The sequence below is a fragment of the Falco cherrug genome, chromosome 7 (assembly GCF_023634085.1).
Source record: "Falco cherrug isolate bFalChe1 chromosome 7, bFalChe1.pri, whole genome shotgun sequence".
NCBI classification, from domain to species: Eukaryota; Metazoa; Chordata; class Aves; order Falconiformes; family Falconidae; genus Falco; species Falco cherrug.
Genome location: NC_073703.1, coordinates 22,279,514 through 22,293,829, shown reverse-complemented (window position 1 = coordinate 22,293,829; position 14,316 = coordinate 22,279,514). Strand labels below are relative to the sequence as shown.

The window sequence follows — 14,316 nt, the reverse complement described above, 5'->3', positions numbered from 1 at the left end:
AGTGAAAAAATCCAGACATGTTTTTAACAGAGCATTTAAGAACAACGGTTTTAAACTGCTAATAGCTAACACTGTCATTAAGTTATACGGGCATTATGATTTGATAATTGGCAATACTAATAAACTTACAGAAATTATGTTTTTAATGCAAGTTTTCTTCTACTCGGTTTTTACCAAAGAGTTTGCATGCATACACACAGACACAGCAAACACTTACATGAAAACTGCTGTATTTAATGAGAAGAAATACTCGTTATTTATTAATAAATGTTCATTCATTCTTCATAAATACACGGCATAATAAGTCATTAGCTTGCAAAAATAGTGAAACACAAGGAAGGGCAAGGACTGAAGTTGTCTGTATGCATGTTTCAAGTTTTAATACACTGCTTCCCACAAAATCTCTACGGCATTCAGAACGACCGATTAAGACTGCACACATGTCCCCCCGGAAAACAGTGACACAGTGTACTTAGTAAAGATAGTCAGAGTTTTGAAAGTAAGTTTGCTGTTCCTTGTTTTCTGTGTCTGACTTAGCACTGTGCTATATAACTTGCCCTCTGTTGCAACTGAAGGAAATGGGAAATTCAAGCCTATCAAGTGTGACACAATGCCAAGAATTTGAGAGATCAGCAGATCATAGGGTATCTCAAATTAGCAGATCTCTGCACTTCCATGCTAAATTTTCCATCTGTAAAATGGAATGATAGTTCCGCATCCTACAGGAAAGCTATAGAAGATACTATCCATGCAATGCTGAGGTACTGAAAGCCACCATAAAAGAAGTCAGTGATGAACGTAGTAGTGAAAGTAAAAAGCAGAGCAGAATTTGAAAAGCAAGAGCCTGACCAGTATGCAAATAGCGTGAGCCACGCATTTTATACGCTGGGAGGAGCACAGTGCAAACAGCTCCATTAGCAAGAAAGCATCTGTGTGATGCACAGAATGTAGTTTCCTATGAAATCAGCACTCTGTGTTTGTATATTTAAAAACCATTTTATAACGGATTAACTTCAATTAGCATTGAGAAACATCAAAACTAGCGTTTCCTAACCACACTTTGGGAAGCCTGGTTTTATGCAGTGGCCTCATTAGAAAGCTGCACAGTTCTGACAGTGACAAGCAATCCCCTCATTACCTGGAACCTTTCATCTGTTTCATTCTCTCCAATTTGTCTCAGCAGCTCCCCGCTTGCTTGCCCAATGCTTCCAGCTGCAGTCAAAACTGTCTGTCGAGGCTGGAAAAATATAATGGTGAAATACATGAATTCAAAGAAAATGAGCTTTACTTGAATTTTAGATTTCCTCAACGAACTGCTGCATTAGTGTGCAATCAATATGGCTAAAAAAATACTACATAACAGAAATGCTCTGGAAAAATCTTTACTTTTCCACACGTTCAACTGCACAACCATATTTCAGGGGTTTCATCTGAAGTGCTCCCAGAGAACATGTAAAGAATTTTGAACAGGCTGAATAAACATTGTTGTAATAACTCCAAGGATAATTAAGGGTGGATAGTCAATATGCCAACTGATCTGAAAAAGTCCAGAGGTGGCCATGAAGATGGTCAGAGAGCTGGAGACCCCTCCTTGTGGGGACCGGCTGAGAGAGTTGGGGTGGTTCAGCCCGGAGAGGAGAAGGCTCCGGGGAGACATTACAGTGGCCTTTCAGTACTTAAAGGGGGCTTCCAAGAAAGATGGGGACGGGCTTTTTAGAAGGGCCTGCAGCGACAGGACAAGGGGGAATGGTTTTAAACTCAGAGAGGGCAGATTTAGATCAGATATGAGGAAGAAATTGTTCCCCGTGAGGGCGGCGAGGCGCTGGCCCAGGCTGCCCAGAGCAGCTGTGGGTGCCCCATCCCTGGCAGTGCCCAAGGCCAGGCTGGATGGGGCTGGGGGCAGCCTGGGCTGGGGGGGGGGGGGGGCGGGGGGGCGTGGAATGTCCCTGCCCAGGGCGGGGGTTGGGACTAAATGGTCTTTAAGGCCCCTTCCCACCCAAACCATTCTAGGATTCTCTGATCAGGAAATTTCATGTTCTTCAAAACATAAATACCTGAGGAGTTCTAAGGCAAACTGCCTGCAGACTCCGACTCACAGCAAACTGATCACGGTAAGTCTGTCTCGGTCAGTACTACTACTCTCGTTTTTTGAAAACCACAACAGAGGGATTACCTTCTTATTTTATGTGTCGAAGTAGACAAAGATAGTAAAGAGAAAAAAATCATGAACTAAATTGAGTCATAGTACTGTTTGAAATTTGTTTGTAAAAGACAATATGATACCCAGATAAATTAACTATTTATGACAGAAATCAATTAACTTCTGCATTTAACAGAACATTCTAATATCAAGATGCAAGACAAAGGCATAAACACACTGACAGATGAAGGTACAAGCAAAAGCACTGCTTGCACAAGGGGCATTACATGGCACTGAGTAGGCGCGGCTTAGAAGCTAACATTTCTCAAAAACGCCAAAGCCGTGCACTTCAAGGAGGGAACCTGAGAAGTTTCCATCTACTCACCTCTCCTGATGTAGGTTGCACAGCCTTCAGCAAGTCTGAGACAGCACTGGCCAATGTTCGAGCAGCTTTCAAGAGGTCTTCTCCACTTCCAACTTCATCATCCATGAGAGCAGCAAGCAGTTTCACACCTTTAGACATCTCGGTGAGGTTGGAAGAGATGGTTGTAATTGCACATCCCACCGCAGTGTAATCAGTGTCAACTGGGTCCCCTGTAGAGCAAATGTATTTCCATGATCTTTAGTGGTTAAAAGGGAAAAACAGGCAACTACCACAAGCCACACTCTGGAGTGTGGAGACAAAAGAGACATTTCAAGATAGCCAAGCAATGCCTACTAAGTAATTTTATTGTCACTTTAAAAAAATCAGACTGCTATAATTTTTCCAATTTCTACATTTCTTCTTCTACAAGAATTTGTCTTCTAACAGAATTTCTCTTCATTCAATGCAATTTGCTGAGAAGTCCACAGTATCAACTACCTTCCAACACCGAAAGAACCCATGATAATAACAGTATTGACCCCTTTAAGCCACTCACAGCTCTTTCAACTTGTAATTTGCTGAAGAAAAAAAACCTACTGTCAATAAATACATAATATTTTTCTAACAGCTGTCAGATCAAGAACACTTTTTTTGTTGTAACCTTGCAAATACTCTCTACTTTGTCAAATAAGCAAACTACATTTTATCTTCATCAATGGCCACACCTTTAGTGTAAGAGATAAATCAAAGACAAAAAAATTGTGTTGGGAGGGACAGAAGGCTTGTTCCGTGTGTCAATGCGCTTTTAGCTATATGGGTTCTTTGAAGAAAATGTGTCTCCAGCTGCTTCATACTCTGTCCCTGCATTACTTGAATTAGACTGATAACTAACTTGGAGACTACAAGGAAATCCTACCCTTTGAAATTTACCTGCTGTAAGGTTAACAACAGATGCAGTTCCTGCAGTGATAGCATCAACCTGAGAGTGTATTTCATGTTTTGATTCATCAACCTTGTTCTGAACCCATACTCTTGACGCCTGCAGAACAACAACAGAAACAAGACTCAGGGATTGCAGTGAGGTTCTGCAAGAGAAGATACTATGCAAATCTCTCATTCCTTCATGAACCTTTGAAAGTGAAAAGAGGACAACCACCAAACCTTAAAGTGAAATGTGACAGCAAGCATTTTCTTTTGGTGAATCATTTGCTACAGAATTGCTATCACATTTCAAAAGCTGTCTTCTTAAGGTAAAGGCCATAAACTGTGCATCCATGAAGGCTAAATGCTCCTGACTGACAGTCCTCCATAAGCAATAGTCTCCTGATCTGTCCTCCTACCCTAACCTGGATCAAGAACAACAGAATCATATTCTGTTCTTATTTTTCAAGTGTCTGGCAGGCAGTCACTCCTGCCATAAATATGGCCCATAGTTGGTGTTTAATTGTACATATGCACATGGAACAAACAGGATTCCGGACACTGCTGTGCAAGGAAGTCTGCTACATCTGACCTCAGAGGACTGACTAGAGTGAGGTGGAACACTCTACATCAATTCCTTAAAAAGAGCAGAAATCTTTTATCTCATTTTAAAAGCTTTAGCAATACCACTTTTGATCCAGGGACAATGACTAAACTGATCTGTAACTACCCCAAAGCGTTAAGGTCCATTTCTATGACAGGTTAAAAACACTCACCATGTCCTGCCCCAGAGGTGGTAGGTTATCAACTTCGCTGAGGTCAGCTTGTGCCTGCTGAACAGCATGCATACTGGTATTAATAGTCCCCATCAAGGCCTGCTGAGCTGAGGTCTGAAAGGGAAAACAAGGAGACGCCTCTGCGCTATGTCCCAAACGGCACTTCAAGCAGATGTGACATATGCACGGAAAGACAGTGAGTGACAACAATCCCACAAGCACAGCAGGGCACTGCAGATAGCTAGCTTCTCCCTGGTGCAATGGAGAAAGCAAAGCTCTCTAACGCTCCTCCCACAGTCTGGATTCCGCCTGTGCCATTTTATACCCCTCTGTATTTGCAGACATTTATAAAATGCTGAACTTTCCCCAGATGAAACAATGCCCAATGGACACACACAAACCCACCAAGCTGTCTTACCGACTTGCATTCTAGGAACACGAACAGGAAAACTGAATTTGCTTCTAGGGTATCATTACTGTTTTCCTGGAACAGCCTACCAACGTAATCAAGGATTATTCTAGAACTGAATTGCCATCAGCCTGCGAAGGGTCTCAGGCAGAGCAGGATGGCTATCTGTATCGGGTGTCTGTGGCGAGGCTGTGGCTGCAGGGGTGGCCCAGCTGGCTCCAGGGGTGGCCCAGCAGACCCGCTGTGGGACACAGCTGAGCCCAGCAGCTGAGCTGGGGGCACCTCTGGGAAAACAACCCTAGGAAAGGCTGCAGCACCACACAGCAGTGAGGGCAAAATAAGTTCAAGAAACAACCCTGCAAAGCCCCATGTCGGAGGAGGATGGGATGAGTTACTCCAGGCAGCGGAGCGGAGATGCTCCAGCAGCCCATGGGAGAGCCGACAGCGGTGCAGGTATTCCCCTGCAGCACAAAGAGCCCATGGGAGAGCAGGGTTCCGACAGAAACTGCAGCCTGTGGAGGACCTATGCTGGAGCAGGCTCTCCTGGGAGGATGTGCAGCTCACAGAGGACCCACACCACAGGCGGTTTATCCTGAAGGACTGCAGTCCACAGCAAGGTCCCACCCTGGAGCTGGAGAAAAGCGTGAGGAAGGAGCAGCAGAAGAGGGCTGTTTTAAACTGACCACTTGGAAGCAGGAAGCACAGTAGTCAGAAATGAAGGAGTGAAGTTGAGTCTGAGTAAAAAAGGAGGTGGTGGGAAGGTACTTTAGTTTTTGTCTGTGTCTCACCACCCAACTCTATTTTCATTGACAATACATGAAACTAATTTTCCCCAAGTTGAGTCTGTTTTGCCCATGAAGGTAATTGGAGATCTCCCTGTCTTTATCTTGATCTATGCTGAGATAAAGCTTTTTTAATCTTATTTTTTCCTCCTCCATCTTTTTGAGAAGCAGAAGTGAAAGAGCACCTGGATGGGCCTTTGGCAACCAGCCAAGGTCAATCCACTACACATACTACACTTCCAGTGGTATGTCATGATCTTAAGCGTTGGTTATATTCTCTACAACCTGTTCAGGGCTTTTGATATTCTTTTAATTTCAGTAAGAAAACTCAGCATCAGCTTTAAGCCTGCCAAGAAGTTCCAAATTGGTAGGCTAGTGATAAGCTGATGTAAGCCTTTTTCTTAAAACTGCTTACTTTTGCCGGTCTTTAAACCTTCTTTTCTAACCCTTGAATACTACTTTAACTACTTAGAGGTAAAGAGAAGGCTGGAAGAGCCAGCTTTAAAGAAAATGAGGAAATAAGTAAAAATGTGATAAGTATTTCAGGGATGCTCAAAACTGATGTTTAGTAGGACAGCCAGGAAGTCACACTCAGTATTTCTTCTTCCTGCTCTTAGCAATATGTGTAACAACCTGTTTGTGAGTCCCCGCAGCACAGATAAGTTTGAAATGCAAAAAACAGTTTCAAACACAACACAAGGAAGTTTCTCACAAGTGGAGGCATATGTCCTCTGTGCATCTGACCAATTGTGACTTGTTGCTGGGGGGAAGGCATGATGCCAATGTTGAAAGTCTCTGGACCGCTGGACCCAGAACGCATGACCGCTGGTAGTGCCACAGAGCCATGCTCCACCTTCCCTGTTCGGTTGAACTGCTGCTGCAAGATGGTAGATCTAAAACAAACAAGCAAATAATCAAAGAAACAAAACAACCCAAAACCCAAAAACCAACAGGAAAAATACAACACAGCGAGAATTAGCTCCAGCAAATCCAGTTCTGCCAGATGTTCTTCCTTTGGGACTTAAACTGCATTTAATGACATTTGGAGAAGCTGGAAGACTTAAATTTTTCTTTCTAACCATTTTCTAATGTATTAGAAAAGAAATAATTTGGGGCTTTTGGCAGATCAAATACTAATAACGCTAATGAGTAGGCACCAAGGAAAGAAGGCAATGTGCTGTTTTGGCATATATGGTACAATAGCTTTACCCCTTTAAGACGCATGACAGGCAGAACCAGAACAAGGTTTATGGCATAACAGCTGTGTTGTTTCAGTTGTATCATAGGCTGATCAATAGAAATAGAAGCATGATCTCTGGAGATGCCTTTTGCAAGTAATCCCTAGATTTGGGATAAAAACTAAGATTCTTTCCTCCCTCTTTATACACACACGCACACACAGTACTTGCTAATACTCTGGCAGCCTATTAGATAATGGGCTGGGAGGCAGGACGCTTTCAAGAATAATAATAAAGTTACTGCCATCCATGGTGTTGAACTGCTTTGCCAGATATACTGCTCATATTTAAATATGGTTCAAGATTTAACAGCTGGAAGCGTTGACAGAAATTCTGGCTTTAACAGCAACACTCTGCTGGGGAAAAAAGTAATTTCAATTGTGAAAAATCTTGTATTCATCTATTGCAAATTTTGGGCTTCTCTGCACAGCACTTAGCTAACAGTATATTCTGGAAGTGATTTGGGAAGTGCAATGTCAAAAGAAAGCACATCTGAAAATGTGTGATCTGTCAAAAGTTGAAATTTCACGTAAGGCCATATTAAATACCTAACAAGTCTATCTCCTATAAACCATATGTTTAACAATAAATCAAATAGACTGTTCACATACACACTGCTGACTGCCATCCGCAGAGTTCCAAGAGGAGACTGGAGAGGCTCGTTACAGCTTATGGCGTCACAAGCCTATTTCTATTCCTTCACTGCAAGGAAAGATTTAATATTCCTTTTCGAGAGCATGGCCAGCTTTACAGTTCTGCTCCATCAGAACCACAGCCTGACATACCGGTACCGACACCTCACCTCTACCCATAGCACACCCCTGACTGTTTTGTCTCGAGTGGTTTGGTGAACTCTGTCCACAACACCACGTACTATTAAACTGACAGAAATCAAACTTACCAGACACCGTGGACCTAGCAGACACAAGAAACTAAAACCTTGTAAATCCTAGGTGTTGCATGAAGATCAAAAATCTGATACGTGTTCAGCTCTGCATCGTTACTCCCCCCCCACATTTTACTGAATTACAGCCTTAGTTCCTTCGTTCAAGGACCAATTTACCACAAACTGGTACCACTGCTGGTTGCCTTAACAAACAATTTTGCAACACTGCTCTTCAGTCCTCCAATGAAGCTAGAAGCCTGCCAAATTCCTTAGGGATAGCACTTCCTTCTATTGAAAAACCCTGTAGAAAATAATTCTTTAACAGTAATAACTATACTATTTCATTTGAAAAAAGCTGCCACAGCTAAAAGTGTTACTTAAATAAAGAGCATTTCCTCCTGTTGTATACACTCACTTCTTAGGTGAAACAGATTCTTCCAACATGGTTGATTCCTCATCACCTTCAAGGCCAAATCTATCTTTACTTTGTTTCTGGAGCAGGGGAGGGAAGAAAAGAAAAAGTTAAACAATGTCTGTTGTTTTTGGCTTTCTCTCCATTATTTCCTTGCCATTTATCAGAAACCTAGTCAAATAATCTGCAGAGTCTTGTCTAGTGCTGAACACCATGCTTTCTGGCAGTGTGTGACAATATAATCTCCATCTCAGAAGAGGTGCCATTCAGCATCTAACAGACCAGGTTCTAAACCCTGGCAGATTAAGTGCATAAAGGAAGAAAAGCCTACTGGTGCCTTTTTGAGCAGAGGTATAAAGAAAGTGCTGAGATACTGTCTTTTTTCACAGAAAATAAAACCGTTTTGAGGACTGAGTGGTATGGAACAACTGCAAATCCCAGCAGAAGTAGACATATACCATCCTCTTTCCCATTCTATTCTAACTCAGGAATATCAGACTGACTCAGATAACTAGAACTCAGCTACAAGTCATATTTAGCATCCTGAAACGTTACTACATGGTGCTATCTACCACTAGGAAATACACATCACAGTAAAGATGATTCACTTAATACTGTATCCAAGTTATTTTACCATAGTTACTTCAAAATTCTGGACAGTCTGCACATCTGACTTTTTGAGGCAGTTGTTTTATAGTGGTATAAGGGAGATAAATATACACAAGGGGATTAAGTCTAAACCACTCCAAACAACAGGAAACTACTGTAAGTCATAGAAGTAGAGCTTTGTAAAAACAGTCTGTTTCTGCTTGTGACCTGGTGTGAAGATACTGCCTGCTTCCACCTTGTCAAGTGATGTGTAGTCTGAATATATACATGTAAGTAGAGGAACATCCACTGTGACCTTGGGTACATTTAATGGGAGCTCCTCATGCACATCCATACAGCCTCCTCCCCCCCCCCCCCCCCCCCCCGCCACTTTCTCCAAAAAAGTTCTTACTATTATAGTTTATGTATGAAATGAAAGTGCCTATTTCTAGTTGAGATTGTGCCTTATTTCCATATTATTGTGTGAAGTTGTGAAGTAAAAGAAAAAAATCTGGATTAAAAAAAATTAAAAGTTACTCAGGTTCAGGGTTCCCTGTCAACTGATAAATGACCTACTACTAAAATTGCAGGACAAGAGGGTCTGGGGGTGTTGCACCAATAAAACTTAATCAGGAAAAAAAAAAGTGCCACCAATCCACCACACCAGAGCAAATGAGTTGGAACAGTCTAAAACACACCAAGAATTAACATTATGCAACTGAGAGTGATAAACCATACTCTGAGGCATGCATCACAGAAATAACTTGGGCTCAGTAACTGGAAACTACATGCTTCTCGTATGCATCATGAAGCATCAAGGGTGTTTATTACTTAACCTGATCCCAATTCATTCATTTTAAAACTGGCTGTGTCAGCAGATTGTAAAAAAGAACTCAAGAGGACTGGAAGGGAGTGGAAATATGCACATCTGTATTCTATCAAGACAGAAAGGCTTCTTTTGTTTGGCACTAAAGAGCAAAGCCACTTCTGAAACTTAAGAGCTAGAATCAAGTTTTAAACCATATATAGAAATCTAGAGTTTACTTAACATTTATTAATCTGAGACTGACAGCCTCAGAGAAAAAGGCATATACTGTGATGAATTCTGGCAATCCTCCTCAACCTCTGATTTCATAACACTTGATGTTACATCCTACACTGTTCACACGATCAAGGGCAATAAAATCTCCTGAGCTTCTTAGCTTTCTGTCATTTCTCTACTATTAAAATCTATTACAGCAGATAATGACGTAGTTTAGTTGAACCTTAATAAAGTAAAAATTTGTCAAGGAGTATCCAGTGCTATTTGAAACACCTCACTTTTCTATACAACATGCTTAGAGTAGGACTATTCAGCTCCATGTTTGTTAGCAAAACTGGTATTTTTTGCTGTTGCACTTGTTTAGTTGTGAATATTTTGAATGCTGAAGATGCGTATAAGCCTCTCCTCTCTCCTGCCAGGCACGCTTCATAAGACCAAGTTTCAAGACAGTCTGGTCTCTTCACAAACAATTATTTTATCCCACTCTCTGCACAACTGAGAGGTAATACTTTGCTTTACTGATCACAATATTTTAATGCAATATAATGGAGTTTATTTTGTTTGTTTTCATTTGTTGTTAGTTTTGCCAAAACCTTTTTCTCAGCTTTGATGCATTATATACGGAGCTGCTGAACAACTATTGTGTAGTCCTTAATGTAGTTTTAAATGCAGCTTCCAGGGGATCCTTCCTTCACACCTGATGCACTACTTCAGTCCATAGCTCAAAATCCATAGTTGAAGTTTTGGACTCTTCTCTGGATATACACTTATAGTCAGCACTTCACCTTCCAGACAGAAAAACAGGCTGTATTGAGCCTGACTCATACTACCACTATAGCTAAGAGCCTTGATACCTTCCAGAAGCACTCCTTAAATTAAACAAAGAGCTTATATTACTTAAAAGTAAAAATAAATAACATCAAAACGTAAGACACAACACTGACTTTACGAAAGAAAACTGCAGCTTGCACCCATTTGAGCTTTTGTATTGCTGTACAGTGATTCTTACTGCATTTTTACTATATGTCATCTCAGTACTATACCTTCTTTAGGATGATATCAATGTAACCTGCAATTAACTGAGAGATCTGTTCTCCTTCAGTGGTCTGTACTGAGTAATAGCTTTCCTGATATTCACCAAAATCCTAAAGGAAAAGAGGAAGAAATGAAAAAAAACTGTTTGAAAATGTAAAGTAAATGAAGAAACAGTAGGAAATATGAGTGAAAGAATTCAAATTTTAAATTGTTTGTATAGACATTTTATTATATCCAACAGTAAAAGGAACTGCTCCAAGATTCTAAACCAGTCTCTATGGGGGGTGGGGTGGGGGTGGGTGAGGGATGAGGGAGGAGAGAGGAAGGATGCTTTTTATTGCAGCTTATTCACCGATGTTTAATATATTGAAATTCCTGAGGACTAAGAGATACTTAGTCTGATTTTATCAGACTCAGTCACTGAAGGATGGAGAAAAGTCTTTAGAATTTTATTCTAAAGCATAATCACCCATGCAATTGGAAATCAGATGCACACGATTAAAGTGAATATAATTTTCTAGCCACTGCCTCTTGCTCCACCGCTTTAAATAACCTTTTCATATCCAAAATTCTCTTGCTGCAGTGCTCTCTTACGGACCAAATAATTAACAAAACATCACATTCATGAAAGTTCTTTAAATCCATAGTTATCAAGTATGTAATTGAACTATGTAGCTTTGTTTATGTTTCTATCTTGCAAGTCACAAAGTGGTTATGAATGGCAAGCACCATAAGGGTGTAAGCAGATGTGAATAATGATGCTTCCTGAACTGTTTTAGAGGTTAGGCACAGAACAGCTTTAAACAGTGTTTTTTGAAAAGATTTAAGAGTACTTTTGGGAAACCAGTCTGTCTAGAAACATCAAAACACAAACTGACCCCAGACACCAATATGGGCTAGTTTATTAGTTTCAGACTCAGTGGCTCTATATAATGCTAGAAAATTACAAATAGAGCAAGTTACATGAAAGAAACTGCCCTAAGTCCATCTTCCTTTCTCCTTGGCAGATAGAGCCCTCTCCTTCTGCATATAGTCAGAAAGATTACCAGAGTGAAGCTTTTAGGTGAGGCAGCCCAGCGTTTCACAGTTGTCAGTGGCCATTCCTGCAACACTTCCTTGGTCTTCTCATCCACACGCATCACTGAGTCTTTGGTGACACCCAGCAAACGAGGAACCAGCTTGTTTTTGCCTTTCATCTTTTCCTATAATGAGTGTGAAAGATTGTTTTCCATTCAAACAGCGCTTGCTATAGCAGGAAGGAAAAGCGTGAGGGAATATACTGACAAAGGGAAGCAACTGGTCCATAGAGAAGGACAATTTAAAGCTCAGGCTCCATTTGTTTGGTCACAGACCAATTCTGAAGCAATGCATTAACATTAAGAAGCTCTGGTCTTTACCATGCAGTTCAAAAGACACTCCCTTCTCCCTCCTCCAGGAAAATGGAGGATTTTAGAGACTGTGGTATCAACTCTTTGGAAGTTACTTAAAAACCCCCATGATGGCAGTCCTCCTAGACACAAGACTTCTCCTGTAAAACTGTATTAGAGAAGCTGAATTGGAAACTGGCATCAGGAGGACTCAGAAGTTAGGCTGCCCTCACCGTTTCTCTATAAAATTTCTGGAGAAGTTAAGGAAAGAAAGGCCCACTGGGGCTGACAAATAGGTATGATCAGCCATAATTTGTCCCATATTTTGGATTTGAAATCTTAGTTACTTTCAATCCCCAAGAACATCCTAGCCTATGCAAATATCACAAGGAAGGGGGCAGGGTCAATCTGCACGCTGCCAGCTGTCGTCTCCTTACTTACTGGGCATTCTGCCTCCTTAGCTTCCCAAGGTCGCAGAGCATAGGCCCAGGCTAACAATTTGGTACATAAAATCCATCATAAACCAGAAATTAATCCATATGTCCCATTCCCCTGAATCTATGTAGGCCAGAGGTTTTATGACATGGTTACTTGATTCAGTTACTGTTTGCATTAAGCTATGACAAAAAAAAGAAAGCAAGGCACTAATAAAAAATACAAAAAGATACTTTTACCTTTTACCATACAGGTCAGCCACATTGTGTTAAGAAATTCCCAGTGAATTAGCAGCTTGTTTTAAACATGCAGGCTTGTCAGTATTAATGTTTTAGTTATGAAAATTGCGCACCATAACTTCAGTAATGTTTCTAATACACAACTTAGCCCAACAGCTCTGTTGGAGAGTTGAGACTCCTTTCACCGTTAATGGTGCCTAACAAGAGATTTTCCCTTAAAGGAAGCAAGACAAGGTAATTCTTTCAAAGTGTACTGTATTAATAGAATTATCCTCTGCATATTTTTCATTCTATTTTCCCCTTCTATCCACTTCATTAGAATTTGTGGATGACCGAGTACTTCAGGAAAAGGCAACCTACTGATAATCAATACAAAGATTCTATAATGGTGGGAACCTAAAAATGAAAATGTTTCCCCAAATTTAGCACCCTTTCCATTCTATGTCAGTGCTTACTGAATACTCAGGCAGTAACGCTTCAGTCTAGTTTTCACAGTGGAATGTCAGTATCTTGGCACCAAACTGTGCCAACAACCTTAAGACCATGACTTGTTTTATTGTAAGGATTAAGAGAAATTAATCATACAGCTGATGAAGTTGCTTTTCAGATGCAATTTTTCAGCATGCAATCCACATCACCATTAGACTTCTAAACAGGAACCACTTAGGAGTTCTTTGTGAATGTTTTTGTGAAGACAGTACTTTGCCAGTAATCAAAAGAAAAAAGAAGACATGTCAATGTAAAGAAATTAAATCATGACAAACTCAACTTCCTTTCTGGAAGCAGTATGACAAGGATCTAAACTAAGATTATAATTCTGTCCCACATGGTAATTTACATGTTTTTCCAAATGCTGCTTTCAGACAGACCCACTCAGTGCGGAATCTGAGGTAAGATATAACCAACCCCACAATACGGTCACAGCAAGATCTACATTACCTTAACAAGAAAAAACGACACTCCGTAGGTCCGCAGAGAACGGGCTAGTTTCACATACTTCACTTTGGCTTCTATTTCAGTCATCTCACCACAGTTTTTGTGCTCCTGTAATGAGAGCTCAGCATCACTTAGGCAGAAACAATGCTTTCTGGTAACAAAAAAAAGGGTGTAAGTGTCTATCTGTTTAAGGATGCTTAGTTAATATTCATTACAATTATTAATATTTGAAAAAATACTGGCAAGAAATGTTAGCAAGACTGTATCCTGTAATTCCTCACATTGGAGAGCATACACAACCTGTGCAAATGGAAGACTCTTCTGACCATCATCCATTCTATCTGTGCCTCTGATCAAGCACATTTAAAGCACTTCTGAATCAGTTAAAGATTCTAGGTATTGCTGCTATTTGACACCATTAAGTTTCATACAATTAACACCTCTTTACTCAGCTTTCAAAAATCATTTAAAAGTCCCAGCACCCATGTTTTTTTCCAGGAACAGACTATTTATTCCTGCTTTGTGCCCAAAACTTTTGATTCGTGAGAGCCTCAAGCCTTGTAATTGACCATTTGTCATCTCCTGTAGGTACTTCCAACTGGCTTTTTTTTGCCAGCTGCACCATTATCCACAATGTTTTCCATTACATGAAAAGAATTCTACAGGTGAGGAAGAAGCAATGATTTCTCTATGATTTTTTTTCATTTTTTTTCCAGTTCTTCCTGAAATACTCATCTAGGCATGTC

General features: G+C 40.6%; 1 protein-coding gene across 4 annotated transcripts in view; it reads right to left on the bottom strand.

The window, feature by feature from the left end:
• Positions 1 to 14,316, bottom strand: part of TLN2 (talin 2) — a 203,880-nt gene that overhangs the window by 86,284 nt on the left and 103,280 nt on the right. For all 4 annotated transcript variants that reach the window (XM_055715245.1, XM_055715244.1, XM_055715247.1 and 1 more), the window contains 9 exons: positions 13,574 to 13,678; positions 11,640 to 11,795; positions 10,602 to 10,703; positions 7,932 to 8,008; positions 6,105 to 6,285; positions 4,202 to 4,315; positions 3,435 to 3,543; positions 2,526 to 2,734; positions 1,139 to 1,237 (listed from right to left, as the gene is read on the bottom strand). In XM_055715245.1, coding sequence (XP_055571220.1) covers positions 1,139 to 1,237; positions 2,526 to 2,734; positions 3,435 to 3,543; positions 4,202 to 4,315; positions 6,105 to 6,285; positions 7,932 to 8,008; positions 10,602 to 10,703; positions 11,640 to 11,795; positions 13,574 to 13,678 — 1,152 coding nt within the window. The remainder of the gene's footprint in view (positions 1 to 1,138; positions 1,238 to 2,525; positions 2,735 to 3,434; positions 3,544 to 4,201; positions 4,316 to 6,104; positions 6,286 to 7,931; positions 8,009 to 10,601; positions 10,704 to 11,639; positions 11,796 to 13,573; positions 13,679 to 14,316) is intronic.